This window comes from Physeter macrocephalus, chromosome 7 (genome assembly GCF_002837175.3).
Source record: "Physeter macrocephalus isolate SW-GA chromosome 7, ASM283717v5, whole genome shotgun sequence".
In the NCBI taxonomy this organism is placed as follows: Eukaryota; Metazoa; Chordata; class Mammalia; order Artiodactyla; family Physeteridae; genus Physeter; species Physeter macrocephalus.
In genome coordinates this window covers 116,928,118-116,947,970 of record NC_041220.1, presented here as the reverse complement: position 1 = coordinate 116,947,970, position 19,853 = coordinate 116,928,118, and the positions used below count along the sequence as shown (strand labels likewise).

At 37.5% G+C, this 19,853-nt stretch overlaps 2 protein-coding genes across 2 annotated transcripts in view; one reads left to right on the top strand and one right to left on the bottom strand.

Annotated features, from left to right (window-relative positions):
• The first annotated feature begins 178 nt into the window (after positions 1-178).
• Positions 179-9,879, top strand: TIFA (TRAF interacting protein with forkhead associated domain). The gene is made up of 3 exons (XM_007120118.4): positions 179-481; positions 904-1,140; positions 5,188-9,879. The coding sequence occupies exon 3, from the start codon at positions 5,212-5,214 to the stop codon at positions 5,764-5,766; it is 555 nt and encodes a 184-aa protein (XP_007120180.1). The 5' UTR covers positions 179-481; positions 904-1,140; positions 5,188-5,211; the 3' UTR covers positions 5,767-9,879.
• Positions 9,880-11,640: 1,761 nt separating this feature from the next.
• AP1AR (adaptor related protein complex 1 associated regulatory protein) overlaps positions 11,641-19,853 on the bottom strand; it is a 38,358-nt gene continuing 30,145 nt past the window's right edge. The window contains exons 7-10 of the mRNA XM_024119460.3: positions 18,410-18,468; positions 17,523-17,596; positions 16,307-16,435; positions 11,641-13,528 (exon numbers count right to left, since the gene is read on the bottom strand). Of these exons, the coding sequence (XP_023975228.1) occupies positions 13,263-13,528; positions 16,307-16,435; positions 17,523-17,596; positions 18,410-18,468 (528 nt within the window). The 3' untranslated portion in view covers positions 11,641-13,262. The remainder of the gene's footprint in view (positions 13,529-16,306; positions 16,436-17,522; positions 17,597-18,409; positions 18,469-19,853) is intronic.

The window sequence follows — 19,853 nt, the reverse complement described above, 5'->3', positions numbered from 1 at the left end:
CCTCGTTTGGGAGGTGAGGTCCTCGCCGGCTTACCTCGCATCCCACCCGACCTGGAGAGGCTGGGCTTTCTGGTCTGACAGGGCAGCGTCGGACACGGAGAAGGCGGGGGTCGGGGTGGGGCTGGCAAGGGCCGGGCGGAGTCTGGGAACCTCCGCGCTTTCGGTTTTAAGGGCTCAGCGGAGGGGGCGTACTCGGCCGGCCGATAGAAGGAGTCGCCGTGCGCGCCTCCGCGTCTGAAAGCCGCAGCCCCCCGCGGCCCCGGCCGGGTTGCGTCTGCGTCCCTCTCTCCCCGCTCGGCCCTGTCCCTCCGCTTCGGCTCACACCTGCTCCCCCTCCTCGCACCCCAGACCGCAGAGTGGCGGCGGCGCGGCCGGCGGGCGGTGACCACCCCCCGATCCAGGGCCTCCGCCAGGTCGCGTCCATTAACCTCGTGCCGAGCCCGGAAAGCAAAGGGAAGTTCACGGACTCTGGGACCCCAAGGTACCTGTCTAGGGGCGGTCTGGGGTGTAAAGTGGGGACTGCGTCTTTTCTGCTTATCGCCCGGAGAGGGAAGGTTTGTCGAGGAGTTTTCCGGGGCGTTGCGTAGAGTCATCTCCTGCTCCTCCCGCCGACTCGGCTGCAGGCAGACGCTCGAGCGATTATTTACGGCGTGATCCCAGCTTTACAAACTATAGGAATATTTATAAATGGAGCGAGGGAGCACTGAAAGGAAATATTGGAGATGGGTTTTCCTTGTATTTTCCTGTGCTTTGTAAAGTTTCCCCCCCTCCCCAATCAGTAAACAAAAAGGAATTCCATTTATGAAGTGTAGCTCACCGAGCGGTTGCATGTAGACCTGCCTTGCTTCAGCCTGTTTGGTTAGGAAAATAACGTAATCCGTTGTTTCCTGGGACTTTCTCCAGCTTTCAGATTGAAAGGAGGAATTTCCCAAATTTTCTGGAGCGAGAATTACACCCTGAGCCTCGCAGCGGAAGTCCGCAGCCACAGAGAACCGGACTCTGCAATGTTGGCTGGCTACAGGCCAATCAGGCACGGTGGGAGAAAGAAGACATCGTCTCCGGAAAAAACCGAGCTTTACTAAGGTTTTCCTCCTGTTGATTTTGGTTTTCACGACTCCTTTAGCAAGACCTGTTGCTTAAGTAAGTATTGATTCTGCTGAGCAGTAGCGTTCACGGATGTCTTCAAAGCCACACTACAGGGTGATGACCTGGTGAGGGGGGTCAGGATAGTTGTCTTTTGCTGTGCTTCCAAGTTTCTCTTCCCTTCCTATTAGCTCAGTGCCAGCAAAGTTATTGTAGTTCATTTGTTAACACAAATATTACTGTATGTCAGACATCATTACAGTGTTTTACAGCTTTTTGATGTCAGAGATCATGGTTTAAACCCACTTTGATGATAATCTCCAACTCCATTTAGTTCCATAAAAATCAGATGGTTTGTGACTTTGTAAAGAAAATATTTGTTATATGTTTGAATAGATATTAGATGCACATGGTATAAAATTCCGAAAGTACAGAGTGTGCAGTGACAAGTCTCCGTTCCACCATCAATCCCAGTTTCCCTCTCCAGAGGTAACCACTGATACCACTATATAAGCTCATTGTTACTATGTTTCTTTGATAACTTAGGCCAAACAGATTTGAAAAAGCTGCTTTTGAGCACCTGCACACTAGTGACTTTTTAAATAAAAAATCCAACAATTTTATTATTTTAGTTTTTTTTGTTAGTTTCTGTCTTTTCTGTTTCTACTGACCACTCTGAAATATCAGAGATTCAGGTCACTTTGTAGAGGGAACTTGCAGCTCTGCAGACTAATGAATAGGTTAGTTTCTGAGTTCCTTGAGGTCAGATACCATGGTTTCCTCACCTTTGGAGCTCCCTAACAACCCGCCATAATTACTAGTGACCTGCCAACATCCATACACCCAGGCTTAAGGTTAACTGATAATCGAAGTAACCTGGTGCTTCACAGCCTCTTCCTCTTATGAAGAGCCAGTAACAATGTGTTTGCATCCCCAACACTAGATTCTAGGTTGGTGTCCTGCTAGTTCTGACAGACACCTCCGTGGCCCTCTTCTCTACTGGTTATCTGCTATAGTTTGTGAAGTAACTGGTATTTGGGAGTAATGTTTGTAGTGGGCAAGAGAGAGGGCGCATTTCCGTTGTGTGAATCCTGCCTTTGACACTGTCTTTGTGACCTGGGCTACTTAGATAAACCCTCTGAGACTTTGCTCCCTCATCCGTGAAGCGGTGATTCATGGCGTTATTTTGAAAATTAAGTAAGACAGTACGTATAAAGGGCTAGCCCTGTGCCTGGCACATGAAAGGCATACAGTAAGTAGCAGCCTTTGTTACTGTCAGGCTTTATCGTTTCATACATTCATAAGATAGGTGAGTGCATGTGTCAGGGTACCTTATGGCTCAGTAACACCTTACAAGAAGGGTTAGTTTTTGCTTATATTATGAGTCTCTATGGCTCTGTCTTTGGCCCTTCCCTCTGGGACCCCACGCTAAGCTGCTACTTTTGTGGACCACTGATGTGGCATACGGAAAGAGAAGAGGCAGGTCTATCTACACAGTGGTTTTTAAAACCTGTGCTTGGAAATAAGCTTCATGTTACTTCCATTCACATTTCACTGATATGGTTGTCACTGGAGTGGGAAGTATCATCTTTCTAAAGGGGCAGAACCAGTAGAGATAGGCCTGGTAGTGGGGGGCAGCAAATACTTGACAGTAACACAGGTTACAATTGTGAACCCAGAAGTTCATCAAAACCTGAGAATTGAGTCACCCCAAGACACTTATAGCCACTGATTTATAAGCCAGAGTGCCAAATTTTTCCTTTAATATATCTCCCCTGGGTACTAGGCATAAGAGCCTGTACGGGGCAAAATTTTCTTGATGGTGGATTTTCTCAAAAGACTGAATTAATTCTAAGCTACTAGGTTATATAAAAAACACAAAAACACAAATTTGGGTGTTACCAAAAGACTGTATCCAGAATATACCATGTTTTAAAATCCAGGTCTCCTTTTGGAACTGTTATTGTCCGAAGTCCAAGAATGAATTAGAGTGATGGCAGTGTATCCTAGACAAGGCAGAAATCATGGCAGATTCTTGCTCTTTCTTTTTAGGCTCTTTACTTGTTATCAGCTAATTGTTTTCTTGTCAACCACTAATTGCATCATCTCATGATTTATTATATTTATTCTCTTTTAAGCTGTATGTTTCTTGAATAACGACTTTATTATTGTAATTAAAGTATTTTCAAATCATGGTGATTAGCCAGTTCTACCCACTGTGTGTTAATTCTTGCTGCCTTTCGTTTCACAGTAATTTTTATCACCCTTGCTCCAAGATTCTGAGCATTCCTTTCTCTTTTTCTGCTTATAGCTGGACATTTGTTGCTTGGGTAAGGCAATACGATAAAATAATGTCCAAAAAGAACCTATTATGAAAGTAAATTTAAAACTAAAAATATGTTTCTAAATCAGTAAAAAAGAAATTTTGCTTAGTTATTGGTTAAGTAATTGAATAAATTGATTTTTTGCAACACAACTTTGCAAAACAGAAGATTGTATTTTAAAAGTAAATAGCAGCAAGCATGGAAAGGAAAACATTTGTTTTTTTCTTTTTAACCAGCATAATTTTGATACCAATATCTAATATAGATGGCAAACAAAACCCAGTAAAACTACAAATCAACTTCGCTTAAGGCTATTGCTCCCCAAACCCCACTGTAAATACTGTATAGTATTTGAGGAATGCAGGGAGCACTCAGCATCACTCTATCCACTGGTGTAAGTTACTGCCACACTAGATTAAAGGAATTCTATGCAGCTGTTTAAGATTGAGGTCTATTTATATGTATAGATATGGAAAAAAATCACCCATTTGTGTTACTAATTGAAAAATACAAGGTCTAGAACTAAATACTGTATGTTCCTATTTGTGTAAGAAAATTTTTTCTCTCTGTGTAGAAATGTGTTATGTGTCTTTGAGGGCACACAGAGTTTTGCTTGGGGTGTAAAGAAGACTTCTGTAAGGATAAAAGCAACATTTATAGTGGTTGACTCTAGAAAAATAAAAAAAGGATCAGGGTGGAGGGAGGATACTTAAAAAAAATCCTTTTTAAGTGTTTGAGTTTTTAAATCATGTGCGTGTAATTCTTTTAAAATAAACTGGTTTTAAAACGGCAGTTTTGGGTCAAAATAACCTCATAGATTTTAATAATTAATTCTTCTGTCTGTTTTACTGCTTAAACTACTCCACTGATTATTAAAGGTACATATAGTGAGTTGGAGGTGGAGGGCACCACGGGGCCATGCACTCTAGAGGGATGGGTTAACCGCAGTTAGATTGAGCTGCTTGTGGCTAATGACAGTTTGTCTGTCCAGTCATTAGGAACCATTGACAAAAATAAATAATTCCAGTACAAGTACAGACTATGATATTTAGAACTACCTCATGGAGATTTTTTTTAAAAAATAAAAAGTGTGTAATGTCTAAATTAAAAAATTATAGAATAAAGTAAACTTTTAAAGCATTTACTATTTTTAACCCTTTACCTACTAGAAATCTAAGTCAGGATATAAAGGACAAATGTTGCAGTCATTTGTATATAACTTTTACATGTCTTTAATCAGGATAATACATAATACCTCAAAAGTCACAGAAGCCCATACCTGAGTGTGGTAGTTATTCATCCTGTTCCACCCAAAACAATACAAAATATCATAATACATTAAGTTTTAATTCAGTTAAAAAACTGTAGGTTTTCTTCATGTTTATATCGTTTCTTTATTCCTGATTTTCTGTTTAAAGTACAGCTGTCATGTTTGGTCTGGGACCAAGTCACTCTATTTAAATGAAAAAGGAACGGAAGTTTCTTTATGCTCCCCCCAAATTACTTTATCAATAGTCATTCCCTGTTATCGTCCAGATTATATGTATGGTCTTACTGTCAAACTAGAAATGAAAAATAGAGAGGAAAAAGTAATGCACCAGTTTGTATGGGGTTTGGTATAAGATTTCACATATCTACTCATTTAACTGAAAGTATCCTGCCTATGTATTGTGTTCTTAAAGTCGAAATAAATCAGAAGATTTTCATCAAAATATTAGAATCAAAGATCTCAATGCCTGATGTATGGGAGTGAACTAACGTGCTGACTTGATTGTTGCAGGCGGGTCAGATTCTGGTGTACATCATGTCCAGTTTCGAAGATGCTGACACAGAAGAGACAGTAACTTGTCTCCAGATGACTGTTTACCATCCTGGCCACCAGCAAAGTGGAATATTCCAATCAATAAGGTTTTTTAACCGAGAAAAACTCCCCTCCAGCGAAGTGGTGAAATTTGGCCGAAATTCCAACACCTGTCATTATACCTTTCAGGACAAACAGGTTTCCCGAGTTCAGTTTTCTTTGCAGCTGTTTAAAAAGTTTGATAGCTCAGTTCTCTCTTTTGAAATTAAAAATATGAGTAAGAAGACCAATCTGATTGTGGGCAACAAGGAGCTGGGCTACCTAAATAAAATGGACCTGCCATACAAATGCCTGGTTAGGTTTGGGGAATATCAGTTCCTGATGGAGAAGGAAGATGGAGAGTCATTAGAATTTTTTGAGATTCAATTTTCTTTGTCTACGAAACCACTCTTGCAAGAAAACAACTGGCTACCACAGAAGCCCATACCTGAGTGTGGCAGTTATTCATCCTGTTCCACCCAAAACAATTCTCCTACAGAAATGGGTGAAAATGAATAGTAAACGCCGAGGGTTAAGGGAATCATGAAGGATGAAAAACTCTGTAGACACTTTATAGACATTCCACTTATTAAGAGTTTCTTAGTGTAGTATATTACTGTCATCTATTACTTTGTCAAATTTGAGATCCGGTGTTATCATTTGAAGTCTGTAACGTGTTAGTCATTGATTTAGTCACCTGTTGCATTGCTGGATGTGTGAAGAATTACTGTAAGTGTATATCTGTGAGCATTAATCTACAAATAGTATCCTTTGTGATGAAGGAATAGTGTTCTCACAATACAGTTATGTTACTTTCTTTTTATGCCTGATTTTGGTCCTATGTTTTATATTGTTTCGTTTTGGTTTGGTCATATTATTTCACAGTAGTCATTGGTTTTCAAGGTCAGGGCTACAAACAAGTTATCATGGGTGTTGTAGCCTGTTGGTATTGGTAGTACCAGAGTATTGGAACAGAGCGTAATGATTTTTTAGTGAGTCATTGTGGTTTTAATATGGGAAGACTTATTTGAGCAATGATACCTTGATTTTCTGTTTTTTTTTCTCTATAGACTTATACTGTTTATTCCCAAGAATACCGTTTTCCTTGTCTGTATTCAGTATCTAAAACCAATATTTTAAACATTTTAACGAACCACTGTGTTAAGTTTAGAATTCTTTTTCTTTTTCCTTTTTTTTGGCTGCACCACATGGCTTGTGGGATCTTAGTTCCCCGACCAGGGATTGAACCCCAGCCCCTGGCAGTGGAAGCGCCGACTCCTAACCACTGGACTGCCAGGGAGTCCCAATTTTTCATTTTTCTTACCAAATTTTAAATAGTTTTTTATGTACTAGAGTTTTAAATTCCATGAATTCAAAATTTTAACAGCATTTGTGTACATAATAAAGTCAAAGTTTAATTCTCTAACCATTTTCTTTGAAACTCTTTCTGAAGAAAGGGAGGAACTGTTTTTAGACTGCTCTAAGGGAGGACAGCAGTAGGCCGCAGGCAGAGGCTGTGGCTGGGGATTCAGACACATCCAGCTGGGCTCCTCAATGCATACTGGCTCCGTTATTTGTTCCTCACCCCGCATGGAGGCACATGGCCACCAGTAGCTCCCAAGTTCTATATGTTACCGATCACCCACCAAAGAGAATCTCATCTCCTAATTCCAGTCCAAGAGAAGGGTCAGCTTGGGTCAGGTGCCCACCCATCTACCAATCAACTTGCCTCAGGTCACGTTAACTAATGGCTGCTCCAGTCGGTGACCATGTGGATAAGAAAAGCATTTTCTCAAAAAATGGCCACAGTGGGGTGTGGGTGAGGGCAAACAAAACTGTTGGTGTTTGATACTAGGTACTGCAGCTAAGTTGTGAGACTCGCTGTTCACCTCTTAAGGACTCACTTGTCTCGGGAAACTGATTTTTCTTGGGCTCTTTAAGTAAAGGGGTGTATTAATTGGTGCCAGTGTTACAGTCATAGGCAGTCTCTTTTTGAACCTGCAACTTTATGACAAGGGGGTGCTTTCCAATGGTGAAATCTCATATTCTATGTGATTATATAACCATATTCTAGAAGATTCTGTCTACTATCTACTGCATTGACTGACTTGAAGAAGCATTACTTTTAGGCTCTAACATGAGTGTAGTATTAGTTTTAATATGCCTTGTGGAAAAATTAGCTATAATCTTTACTACCAGGAGATAAATGTTGTTCACATTTCGTGTGTATATATTTGGTAGCTGATTCCATGTTAGCTCATGGCCCTTTTAACATTTTCAGTTCTCTAACACTTGTTTAATTCCTTACAGTAATTGTTATCATCTGTTAAAATAACAGGTAAGGTTACTATTTTACTTTCTGGCTCCAGTTCTGGAGCCTGATTCAAACAATTAGATCTTCCATTTCAGGTGATGATGGAGGATGAGCACTTGGAAAATTGTGATTGGAATTTACTGGGCTTCTAGTTGGTATGAGTTGTACCCAAGTCCAATCACTCATCATTCTACTATCCAACCTACATGAAAATATTTATTTGGCCAGGTATCTCTCTAAGCGATGCATTTAGGGTAGGGACACTGGTGAAAAAAATAGGAAAGCAGTGGCTTTAGCGCTGATGCTGGTTTCAACATTTTGTTGCTGGTGGAAGGCCACTGAGGGACTAGAGATGAGCCAGTTTGGCATTGCTTACTAGCATCTTCATAGAAGAGATCATCGTGAGATGCAGGGGAACACAACTGCTTTCTTAATACTGTTAGTGGAATCATTTCTCAAAAACCCAAATCAAGGTAGTAATATTTTAAAACCGGAAACTTCTGAGGTTAGACAGTCAAAATAAGGTGTGACATGGGAATTCCCTGGCGGTCCCGTGGTTAGGATTCCGCGCTTTCACTGCCGAGGGCGCAGGTTCAATCCCTGGTCTGGGAACTAAGATCCCCACAAGTCGCACAGCGCTCCAATTACTGGAAAAAAACAATAAAAGCAGGCAGAATTCCTGGTTATACCATTTTAAAAGTTCTAGCATCTTAAAACCCTCACACAACTCCATATACCCTCCAGTTACCCCATTTCTCTGCTCTGACCGCAACTTTGCAAATAAATTGTCTACACTGGCCATTCTTTATTCTTCACCCCTTACAAGATACTTCTCAGTTTCCATCCCTTCATTTGAAAAAATGGAACATGCAATATTCATGTTCCCAAGCCCAGCTGATGCACCTGCCCTTTCTCTCAGTGCCCAAGCAGCATTTGATATCATTGACTCCTCTCTTTCTGGCTCTGGTGACACCACATTCTTCGGTTCCTCGAATTCCTCCCGTATCTGCTTCTTTTGGCTTGTTCTCTACCCGCGACTTCTGAAGGGGAACACTTAATTGGGCTTCTCTGCCTGTCTGCTTCCTCAGGGGAATCTCAGCTGGAATAATTACTTACATTACTATTTACCTACTACTGACTCCTAAACTTGTACCTATTCTTCTCTGAGCTGTAGACATATATCCCATCACCTACTTGGCAGACATCTTCATTCAGGTTTTTTTTTATAAATACCTCAAATTTAACTTTCCAAAACAGAGCTCTTAATTTCCTCCAATTTCCCAAACCTGTTCCTCCCACTACATTTATTAAGTCTGAAACCAAGAAGTTATCATCAAGAGTAGCCGTAGCTGCTAGTTTGGCTGTCATACTTCCATAGATTTGGCCAACAGAAAGGCAATGAACTCGAATAGATTTAATCAGTTTATTACTTACACAGCAAAAGCAGGACCAGTAAGGAGTCAGTGTCCCGCATCCCTGGTCGCTAGGGATGTCCAGAGCTAACACTGAACCGGGGGGGGCTGGATGACAGATGCCTTCGGTGGAGGGTAGCTCTGTTATTGAGGAGCCAACTCTAAACTCCAACCAAGCAGGCTTGTTAGCTTACATCTGTACCTGAATGCGGGTGAGGTGGACATCCCTTGCCTTGCTGGAACCAGGGAGTGCGATGAGAAACTGCCTCACGGCAGCCTTCTGCAAGTCAGGGAGGCAGATGATAAACGGCCTTCCGGTGGCTCCTCTAAGACTGTCTGTCTTGCCATGTTCCAGGAAGGATCGTAGGGGTTTCTGTCAAGACTTGGGTCAGACTATGGTTGAGTGTTGGCTATGCAGATATGCAAAGTGAGCAAGGTCGCCAGGGCACCATGCTGAATGCATTACCCTACAGTTAATGGGCAGAGGATCTGAAGATGTTCTTCCAAGGAAGACATACAGATGGCTCACAGGCCATAAAAGGATGCTCAACATTAATCATTAGGCAAATGCAAATCAAAACCACAATGAGGTATCACCTCACATCTGTCAGGATGGCTATTATCGAAAAGACAGCAAATAACAGGTGTTGGCAAGGATGTACAGAAAAGGGAACCCTTGTGCACTGTTGGTAGAAATGTAAATTGGTGCAGCCACTATGGAAAACAGTATGGAGATTCCTCAAAAAATTAGAAATAGAACTACCATATGATTCAGCAGTTCCACTCCTGGATATTTATCTGAAGAAAACAAAAACACTAATTAGAAAAGATATATACACCCCAATACTCATTGCAGCATTACTTACAATAGCAGAGATATGAAAGCACCCAAAGTGCCCATCAATAGATAAGTGGAAATCGAAAAGACAGCAAATAACAGGTGTTGGCAAGGATGTACAGAAAAGGGAACCCTTGTGCACTGTTGGTAGAAATGTAAATTGGTGCAGCCACTATGGAAAACAGTATGGAGATTCCTCAAAAAATTAGAAATAGAACTACCATATGATTCAGCAGTTCCACTCCTGGATATTTATCTGAAGAAAACAAAAACACTAATTAGAAAAGATATATACACCCCAATACTCATTGCAGCATTACTTACAATAGCAGAGATATGAAAGCACCCAAAGTGCCCATCAATAGATAAGTGGATAAAGAAGACATGGTGTGTGTGTGTGTGTGTGTGTGTGTGTGTATGTGTGTGTGTGTGTGTCTGTCTGTGTGTGTGTGTGTGTGACTATTACTCAGCCATAAAAAAAAAAATGAAATCTTGCCATTTGTGACAACACGGGTGGACCTACAGGGTATAATGCTAAATGAAATAAGTTAGAGAAAGACAAATACTGTATGATTTCACTTATATGTGGAATCTAAAAAACAAATGATCAAACATAACAAAAAGGAAACAGTTAAAGACAGAGAACAAGTGGTTCCCAAAGGGGAGGTGGGTAAGGGGAGGCGGGTAAGGGGAGGAAAGAAATAGGTGAGAGAGATTAAGTGGTAAAAACTTCCAGTTGCAAAATAAATGAGTAATGGGTATGAAATGTACAGTGCGGGGAATATAGTCAATAACTATATAATAATATCTTTGTATGGTGACAGATGGTAACTAGATTTATCATGGTGATCATTTTGAAATGTATAGAAATACCAAATCACTATGTTGTGTAACAGGAACTAACATAGTGTTGTAGGTCAATTATACTTCAAAAGCAGACAAACAAACAAATAGAAAAAGAGATCAGATGTGTAGTTACCAGAGGTGGAGGGTAGGGGGAGAGGGAATTTGGAGGAAGGCAGTCAAAAGGTACAAACTTTCAGTTAGAAGATAAATAAGTACTAGGGATGTAATGTACAACATGATAAATATAATACTGCTGTATGTTATATATGAAAGTTAAGAGAGTAAATCCCAAGAGTTCTCATCACAAGAAAAACAAATTTTTTCCTGTTTCTTTAATTTTGTATCTATGAGATGACAGATGTTTACTAAATTTATTGTGATAATCATTTCACGATGTATGTAAGTCAAATCATTATGCTGTATACCTTAAATTTATATAGTGCTCTGTGTCAATTATATCTCAATAAAACTGAAAAATAATCTTGTTGGTCTACCTCTAAAGGTAATCTGTTCTGCATTCCTATAGCAATTATCAATCCAAGCCACACCATGTCCCACTGGGAGTACGATACATATATCCACTTGTGCCCTCCTACAGCATATTCTCTACATAGCAGCTAGAGGAATTTTTCGAAAATGCAAATCTGATCACTGTACACTCTGGCTTACAAAAAGTCAGTGGCTTCCTATTCTACATCAAATAAAATTCACTCTCCCTAACACCCTACCAGATACAGTAGATTCTCCAATATTTGCTGAATAAATGTTATTTCTAGTGTTTTTTATAAACATATAAAGCAAGAAAATTGATATCCTTTTCTTAGCAGTTCAAACACATTTTCAAGTTTAGTTCCATCCTGCTTTACCAATTCATTCCTTTTTGTCTTCATAGCAGATTTAATAAAATAATTACAAGCCAGGAATCAAAACTTTTGCATGTTTATGGAGTAAAACTAGTAATAATCAAATAATTTATTATTTTTAAATGTAAAAATGTGTTTATTCACAATCTTTGAGAAGTTACCATTCCTTCAAAAAATTCTTTATGAACAAAATGCCAAGAAAAATTACAATAGTAGCTTATGCCAAACCAAAAATATACATCTGATGTATACAAACTTTAAAAAGCATAACACAGGCAACGTGAATATAGATTATCTTTAAAATATTTCCAATGACATAGCTACAACTTAAATTATGTTGAGACATAAATAATAGCATTACCTAATATATTTACATATTTAAAGTGTCATATTTATTTCTATGAGATAAAAAAAGGTGACAAAACTATAGATGTCATTGCCCAACAGTTCAAATATTGAAAGGGCCACATGATATTTTTAAAGTATAGCAAGAACTTTAAGTTACTATTTATATCTGGACCTTCCTATATTTTCGAGAACATGCACTGTCATTGTTGCAAGAAAAAGAAAAAAAAACACTAAGGAAAAATTGAAAAACAGTTTGCTTACTAAAGTCATATTCAATCCTCAGCAAAACCAAGACAAGCAATCAGGGAGTGCCTTATATCCTTGGCCTTTTAAATTGATACATAAACTTTAGAGAAAAGAAAAGTTAACCGGATATCGTAAAATTCAGTTATATATATTGATTTACTTAGTTCCATCCCATTACAGCACCGTGTATTACAAGGCAAGGGAAAGCTTAATAAAATCAATGGATTCTTTCATACCAGAAAGGATTTTATTTACTTTGAAATACCCGTATTACCTTTTTCAGGTTTTCCTTTCTTAATAAATCATGCACAGAGAATATGTTCTGTGTAAAATCTTTCAAGACCATTCATTGGAAGTACAGAATTTTAAAAAATGACAGCTAGAAATTTACTATTATCAATTAAAGTCAATATTCATTTATAGTGGCACAGAAAAGGAAGTGAACAACCTAAGTATATATATTTTCTTAAATATCTTTTGATTACTCACTTTAAGTGTCCAAACTCTGAAAGATTATTTTAACATATCATATACTTTGTTCAGATTGAGTCAACATTATTATAGTAGGATATGCAACAAGTGTAGAAAGAAACTGATACTTCGGCCTTTCTTTCGGGTCATCTACTCAAATTAATTGTGCTTACTATCACATAATAAAATTTAAGTAAGTCACAGGAATAAATGATGCTGGAAAAGGGAACACTATTCTGAATCTGAATCTGGCAGTCCCTCCTCATGCTCCCTTCACATCTGCTGAGAATTAACACATAATGCCTTAATATTTTCGCAGTTAGCTACTAAAACAGAGTTAAGAAAGCATTCAAGGTGAAATTAATAAAACTATTTTAAAAGCTGAAAATCTACAAACAGTAAACAGGATTGCTATGAAGAAAAGAGTTAAAGAAATTTAATTAATAACATGACAGAACCATTAAATTGTTTTTGAAAAGCAGAAGGCAGATGATGAAATTGCACTTAATTCTGAAGCAATTCAGATATAACCTATCATTCCTATTCCTTTCTAATAAGCATTTATAACATGTTTCTTACTTCCCCTCTTACAAAAAGGCTCAGCACAACCATTTATACATTCTAGTTGGTTTTAAACATTTGGTCATAAGTGATAAACAAGATCACACAATTTTTCCCTACCGTTTTTGTTGATCCACATCATATTGCTTTAGGCCAGAATCAGACAGTTCTAATACAGGATTTACAAATCCAGAATACTCGGAATTGCCATTATCATCCATTTCGGCACTAACAAAATCATTCTCCCATTCCAGCCCGTTGGAATCATCAGAGGCTGATGTAGGATTACTTCCAGTCTTCTTGCTGCTATACTTAAGTGCTGCCTGGAGAATGTCTTCCTCTGTTTTGGAACGTTCTCTCATTGGAAGCGTTCGATTCATTCCTATTATATGGGCAGGGTTATTAGAAATCTCAGTAAAGATTTAAAGAGCTATAGTAAAAGACTTAAACTATCAGACTTGATTTGTGAATTAACTTAAAAAGCCAGTCATACGGGAAGACTTTCTTAAGGGAAATGTTAGGGTATAATCCTACAGTGAACATTAATACTCAACAAAGGACAGTTTTGATGCAACACTGGTAATCTAGTAAGATGAAATTTCTGAAGAGCCATAAGTAAAGCAGAATGCATGGAGGATTTCAATTGCTATTAGTTTTATATGGCCAAATTAGTGTGTCTGCAAAACTTCTTTCCTACCTAGATGACAATTTCATTTCTCAGAGATAACAGTAACTCTAATGATAATGATAACAATATACACATTTCCAGCACTTACTAGGTTCCAGCTAACGTTGTTTGCACTTGACATATATTAACTGATTTGATCCTCAACAACTCTATCAAGTTACCTACAGTCATTATCCCCCATTCTGCAGTTGAGGAAACTAGGGCAGAAAGAGGAAAGTGATTTGCCCAAGGTCATATAGCAATAGAAGTGGTGGGGCAAGAAACAGATTCCATGCAGTTTGGCTTCAAGTCTGTGCACTTTTGCTAGTCTGATTCTAGTATAACAAAGTAGAGACATTTCTAGGGGAAACTGTTCTACATCTAATTCTGAACAGAAAGAAATTGATCAGTAAAGTGAGTGTCAAAAATCTTTGAAGAAAAAAACATCATTTTGGCAGAAGGAAGAGAGGCAGGACAGAAAAGAAATTTGAATTTGCGAGTGCAGAATCAACACTGCTAATAGAATTAAAATCTAGGAAAAGAGATTATAAGAGAATATCTCTAGACACACCCAATAATTTTGTTTTCTGAGCTTAAAGAATCAGATCCTACAATAATAAAAGAACATTTAAATCTAGGGACTTCCCCGGTGGTCCAGTGGTTAAGACTCCATGCTCTCAATGCAGGGGGATGGGGTTCGATCCCTGGTCAGGGAACTAGATCTCATATGTTGCGACTAAAGATCCCGCATACTGCAACTAAGACCCAGTGCAGCCAAATAAATACATTAAAAAAAAAAAATCTATCTGTCACTCCCCCAAAATCGCACACTCAACCTAGCAAACTAAATAATCCTTACAGACACAATAAAAATATGAGCTGGAGACTCATATAAGTTTATGGATTTGTATTTAATTGAATAATATGTCTAAAGGAAGCTGGATTAGACATCATCAGGTTTCTAGAGGGTTCTGTCCTCTACCTAGTCTAGTTTAATAATTCTGTTATAATAACTTGAATAACAAACTTGAAAGTCATGTTATCTAAAAATTTGATTAGCATACAGCAAGGATGACAAATCAGGAATTAAAACACCTGAAAGGCTTTAGATCAAATTGAACAAGATGTTAAAATAAAAATAAATTTAAAATCTAGATTGGGATCTAAACACACAGTAACAAAAGTATAGGGTTGGGGAAACAGTGTTTAGCTGAGAAGACTTAGTAAATTAATGCAATCTTTGCTAAAGTTATTCAGTTTCTTTAGTGATAAAACAAATGGCTCAACTAAAGGATATCTAAGGTCTATTCCATCTCAAAATTCTATGAAATATTTAATATTAAAAAAAATTAAAGTTCCATATTCTGTAACTGATTCTTCCTTTTGGGATTACCTATTTCTTAAAATGAAAATAAAGACTTGGGCCTTATTCAGTGAAAGAGCTGAATATTTAAAAAAAAATTTAAAAAAAAAGTCCACATTTAGCTATAATTTTGAGTACCTGCTATGTGCCACACTATGTACTGGGTGTTTTATATAAATTTTATTTACTCCTCCTAACATTCATGATTTAATTTGTTCAAATATTTATTGACTGTCTATTATGTGCCAAGCTTTTTTAGACCATCAGTATATAACAGTGAATTATCATTCTTCAAAGTAGGTTTATTATTCCCTTTTTATGATGAACTAACTGCAGTTTAGAGAGATAAAGAAACCTATCTAAAGTACTACAGCTGGGAAGACATACCAGGTAAAATTCAAACTCATGTCTGTGTTATGGCTTTTGTACTACCAACAGAACTAACAAATTGTTTATTTATTATGAACCAAAAGTTAATTAAATTTTGGCTTTAGGTTGCTCACAAGCGGGCAGTAATTCCTACAGAGTAAAATGGGCTGGATTGCAAAAACCTTAAAATGAGAAACAACATTTATTTTCTAAATCTCAAGAAACACTAAGAACTAAGCAACTTTCAGACTTCCCTGTTGGCACAGTGGTTAAGAATCCGCCTGTCAATGCAGGGGACACAGGTTCGAGCCCTGGTCGGGAAGATCCCACATGCCGCAGAGCAACTAAGCCTATGAACCACAACTACTGAGCCTGCGCTCTAGAGCCCGTGTGCCATAACTACTGAAGCCCGCGCACCTAGAGCCCGCACCCTGCAACAAGAGAAGCCGTCGCAAGAAGAAGCCCATGCACCACAACAAAGAGTAGCCCCCGCTCACTGCAACTAGAGAAAAACCCATGCGCAGTGACAAAGACCAATGCAGCCAAAAATAAAAACAATAAAAAAAAAAGAATTAAGAAACTTTCTAAACAATTTACAACAAATGATAATCACTAATAATATGAGTCTAAGAAATTTTTACACTGATTTTTCAAGGCCTTGCATTCATTTCAGTTTAAATAAAGTAAAATACAAAGTAGATTTCTATAAATTAACACAAATTAAATAAAAATATTCAGGTAAAATTGTAAATATAAAATACCTTCTTCATCTTCCCATTCTAGATCTAAAGATGTGCTGTCATCATTTCCACTAGTTGATTTAGTTTTGGTCATTAAATCACAACTGCTTTCTGTATTTGGTGTCAAAACTGTGGCATCTGATGAGAGTCCTAGAATATACACCAGATACAGTTAGATGTGGTGAGCTATACTCTTTTACTACAACCATTTATTTTGCAATAATTACCTCTCTTCAAATCATAACATCATAAAAAACAATTATTCAAATCATTACATTGGTAAGTTTCTCTTAGAAATAGTATAAAGGGCTTTTCCTGCTTTCTTTTAACTTTTGTTTTGCCATATAGCACAGTACACATGCAAATTTAAATGAATTATAAATTTTTCAAATATGATGAACTCTAGGCAGTATTTTTTTTTTTTAGGCAGTATTTTTAATAGTCAATTACAAAAGGGGGCAAAAAAAAAGACAAAAGAAAAATGATAAATGAAAAGCAGCCTATATTTTCAAAAGGAACCACTACTATGCTTCCATATCTGGGGAGCATAGGAGTTTTGACTTTTGAAACTTGGATAAAAGTTTAATCTTAAAAATTAATTTGTAGTAAGTAAAATACACTTTTGTGTACCTACTTCCCTTTTCTGGGAGGAGGAGAGGTGAGATCAGAGTGGAAATGGAAAAAGGAATTCCTGATTCCCTATACATATCTACAGAAATAGCCTGAGGTTTTTCTTTGCTCCAACTCCTTTCATTTATTTATTTTTAAAATTTATATTATTGAAGTATAGTTGATTTACAATGTTGTGTTAATTTCTGCTGTACAGCAAAGTGATTGAGTTAATACATATATTTTCTTTTTCATATTCTTTTCCATTATGGTTTATTATGAGACATCGAATATAGTTCCCAGTAGGCCCTTGTTGTTTATCCATTCTATATATAATAGTTTGCATCTGCTAACCCCAAACTCCCAATCAACCCCTCCCCCTCCCCCCCTCCACCGGCAACCATAAGTCTCTTCTCTGTATCTGTGAGTCTGTTCCTGTTTCTCCAACTCCTTTTTAAAAAGGAAAGATAAAATTGTATAATTAAGGACTAGTTAATTGACTTATTTGGGCAACACAAATCAAAGGGCAGGAAGTTCTCCTAGAAAAACAGAGCCAGGATCTTCAATTATCTGTTTAACGTGGCATAAAGTAACCTTAAAATGAACACAGATATTTTAAAAGACTTACTACTACTTCGAAAAACTTCATACTGTGACTTTATATTTCTCAAACAAGATTCAAAGTCATCTTCTGGTTCTGAACTGTAATAAAAGTGAAATAATTTTTTTTATATATTCATAGTAGATACAACATAATTCATGCTTAAGTTAAATGATGGCATTTTGGTTTGAAAAGGTCTATCCCACACAAATTCATAATTGCTGTACAATTAGAATAACCTAGTCAAAACAGGTCTTACTTTTCCTAATGCTAGCAATAAACTGAAAAATAATAAGATTTTGGTTCGTCCTGAAGTCAAAATCCAAAGCTTAGCCATAAGTCTAACTTGTAATTTACAATAATGAAGCATGAACAATTTTCTTTTTGAGTGAGTAGGAAATACTCCTGGAAAAGTGACATTGAAATGTATCTTCTAAAAAATGATCACACAGGGACTTCCCTGGCGGTTCAGTGATTAAGACTCCTTGCTCCCAATGCAGGGGGCAGAGGTGTGATCCCTGATTGGGGAACTAAGGTCCCGCATGCCCCACGGCACAGCCAAAAAAAGATCACACATAAACTTTATTATAAGAAAAGAGAGGAGCTAAAGAAAACACAAACAACCAAGGCATAAACAATTTCTCCAAAGGCATTCAGTGTGCTATTGCATCATATTCTGTATGAAAGATGTGACCACTCTTAAGAATGCAATAAAGTCAATTTAAAATAAATGATGATCATTTTCCAACATAAAGCAAATGTTCTCAGTATTCTTACAAGTGTCTTCAAGAAGCAATCATTTTTAATGCAACATATACACATGAATATGTATATAAGCATCCAGAGGTGTACTGTGTTCTCTTTGGAAATAATATTTTCTACCACAAAGGGAAGAAGTATATTTCACTATTTACCTTTGATATTCTCCATTGTTTGAAGGATGGTATTGCTGCAAAACTCTCTGTCTTTCTTGCTTTGGAAACATAATGCAACACAAAATCACTCTGTTGTAAAATTATGTTTTTTAACACTATTCATGCAATGCCATAAAGTGTTATTTTCTAGTTTCGGGGAAAAAAAAACTTTAAAAGTTATTCTACTGAAGTTTATTTTTTTCCTTAAATTAATCACTGTTCACTTCTATATCCTCTTATTCATGGGTAGAATTTCTCTCAATTTTTCAGTGTATAATCCTTAAGTGGTCAGAATATTCATACTGTTATTAAAAAATAACTTCAAAAATATATATTGGTGTATCTGACTTCCTTATTACACCTAAGAACTTCTAATAACTGGAAAGATGAGGGGTAAGAAAGTAATAGTTAAAACAGTATATGAAGTTCTATTCTGGGTGAAAGAAGTAGCAATTAAACAAAAGATCTAAAAGACCTGGCTGGCTTGACTCAGAAATAATAAAAACAAAGGATTTAGAAAACCTGTCAGAGTTATGGCTCTGACAGTTATTACTGTATGTCCCTGGCATGTCCTTTATTTTCTGTTTCTTCATCTGTAAATTACAGATGGCTATAATAACTGTCCAAGCAAATTCATAGGGCTACTGTTAAAATCAAATGAATTTGCATGTATCTGTGTATCTTTGTGTCAGCATATGTGTACAGACTGCTATGTGCTCTCATATCAATATTTATTCAAGGAAGAAAAAACTCAGGAACTCAGATTTTGCATATGGAATCATTTTAGTCTTTAAAAGGTGAGCAGCAGAGAATTTATTATAGCAAAAAGAGATGTCTAAATTATAACCAGAAAAATACTTTCCTTTCTTAGTAGAAGGTGAGTTAATTTTTAAACTTTACCATTACTTAGAACTTACTAAAAAATAAAAATAAAAGAGATACTCCCTCACATAATCTAATTAATCTGTTGAAACACCAAAAAAAAGAGAGAGAGAGATGAAGAGCACAGATTCCATAGAAATCACACAGAAACATGATACATGATTTTTTAGTTCATCTAAGTTACAATAATTATTATGTGACATAATCCTTGTACTACACTTCAGTTAACACTGCAGTAGAGTTCACACAGGCAAAAGATGGAGGAAGATACTAAATAGAAAAGTGGCTAAGCAGTGCTTGAATTCTGGCTCTGCCATTTATTAGCTGTAGGATCTTAAGTTACTTAACAACTCTGTCTCTTGGTTTCATCACCTATAAAATGGGGATTAAAAACACTACCTTGGGGCTTCCCTGGTGGCGCAGTGGTTGCGCGTCCGCCTGCCGATGCAGGGGAACCGAGTTCGCGCCCCGGTCTGGGAGGATCCCACATGCCGCGGAGCGGCTGGGCCCGTGAGCCATGGCCGCTGAGCCTGCGCGTCCGGAGCCTGTGCCCCTCAACGGG

Bases quoted from the DNA above. Each gene is read 5' to 3' on its own strand.
- TIFA (XM_007120118.4), top strand. From the start codon at position 5,212: ATGTCCAGTTTCGAAGATGCTGACACAGAAGAGACAGTAACTTGTCTC.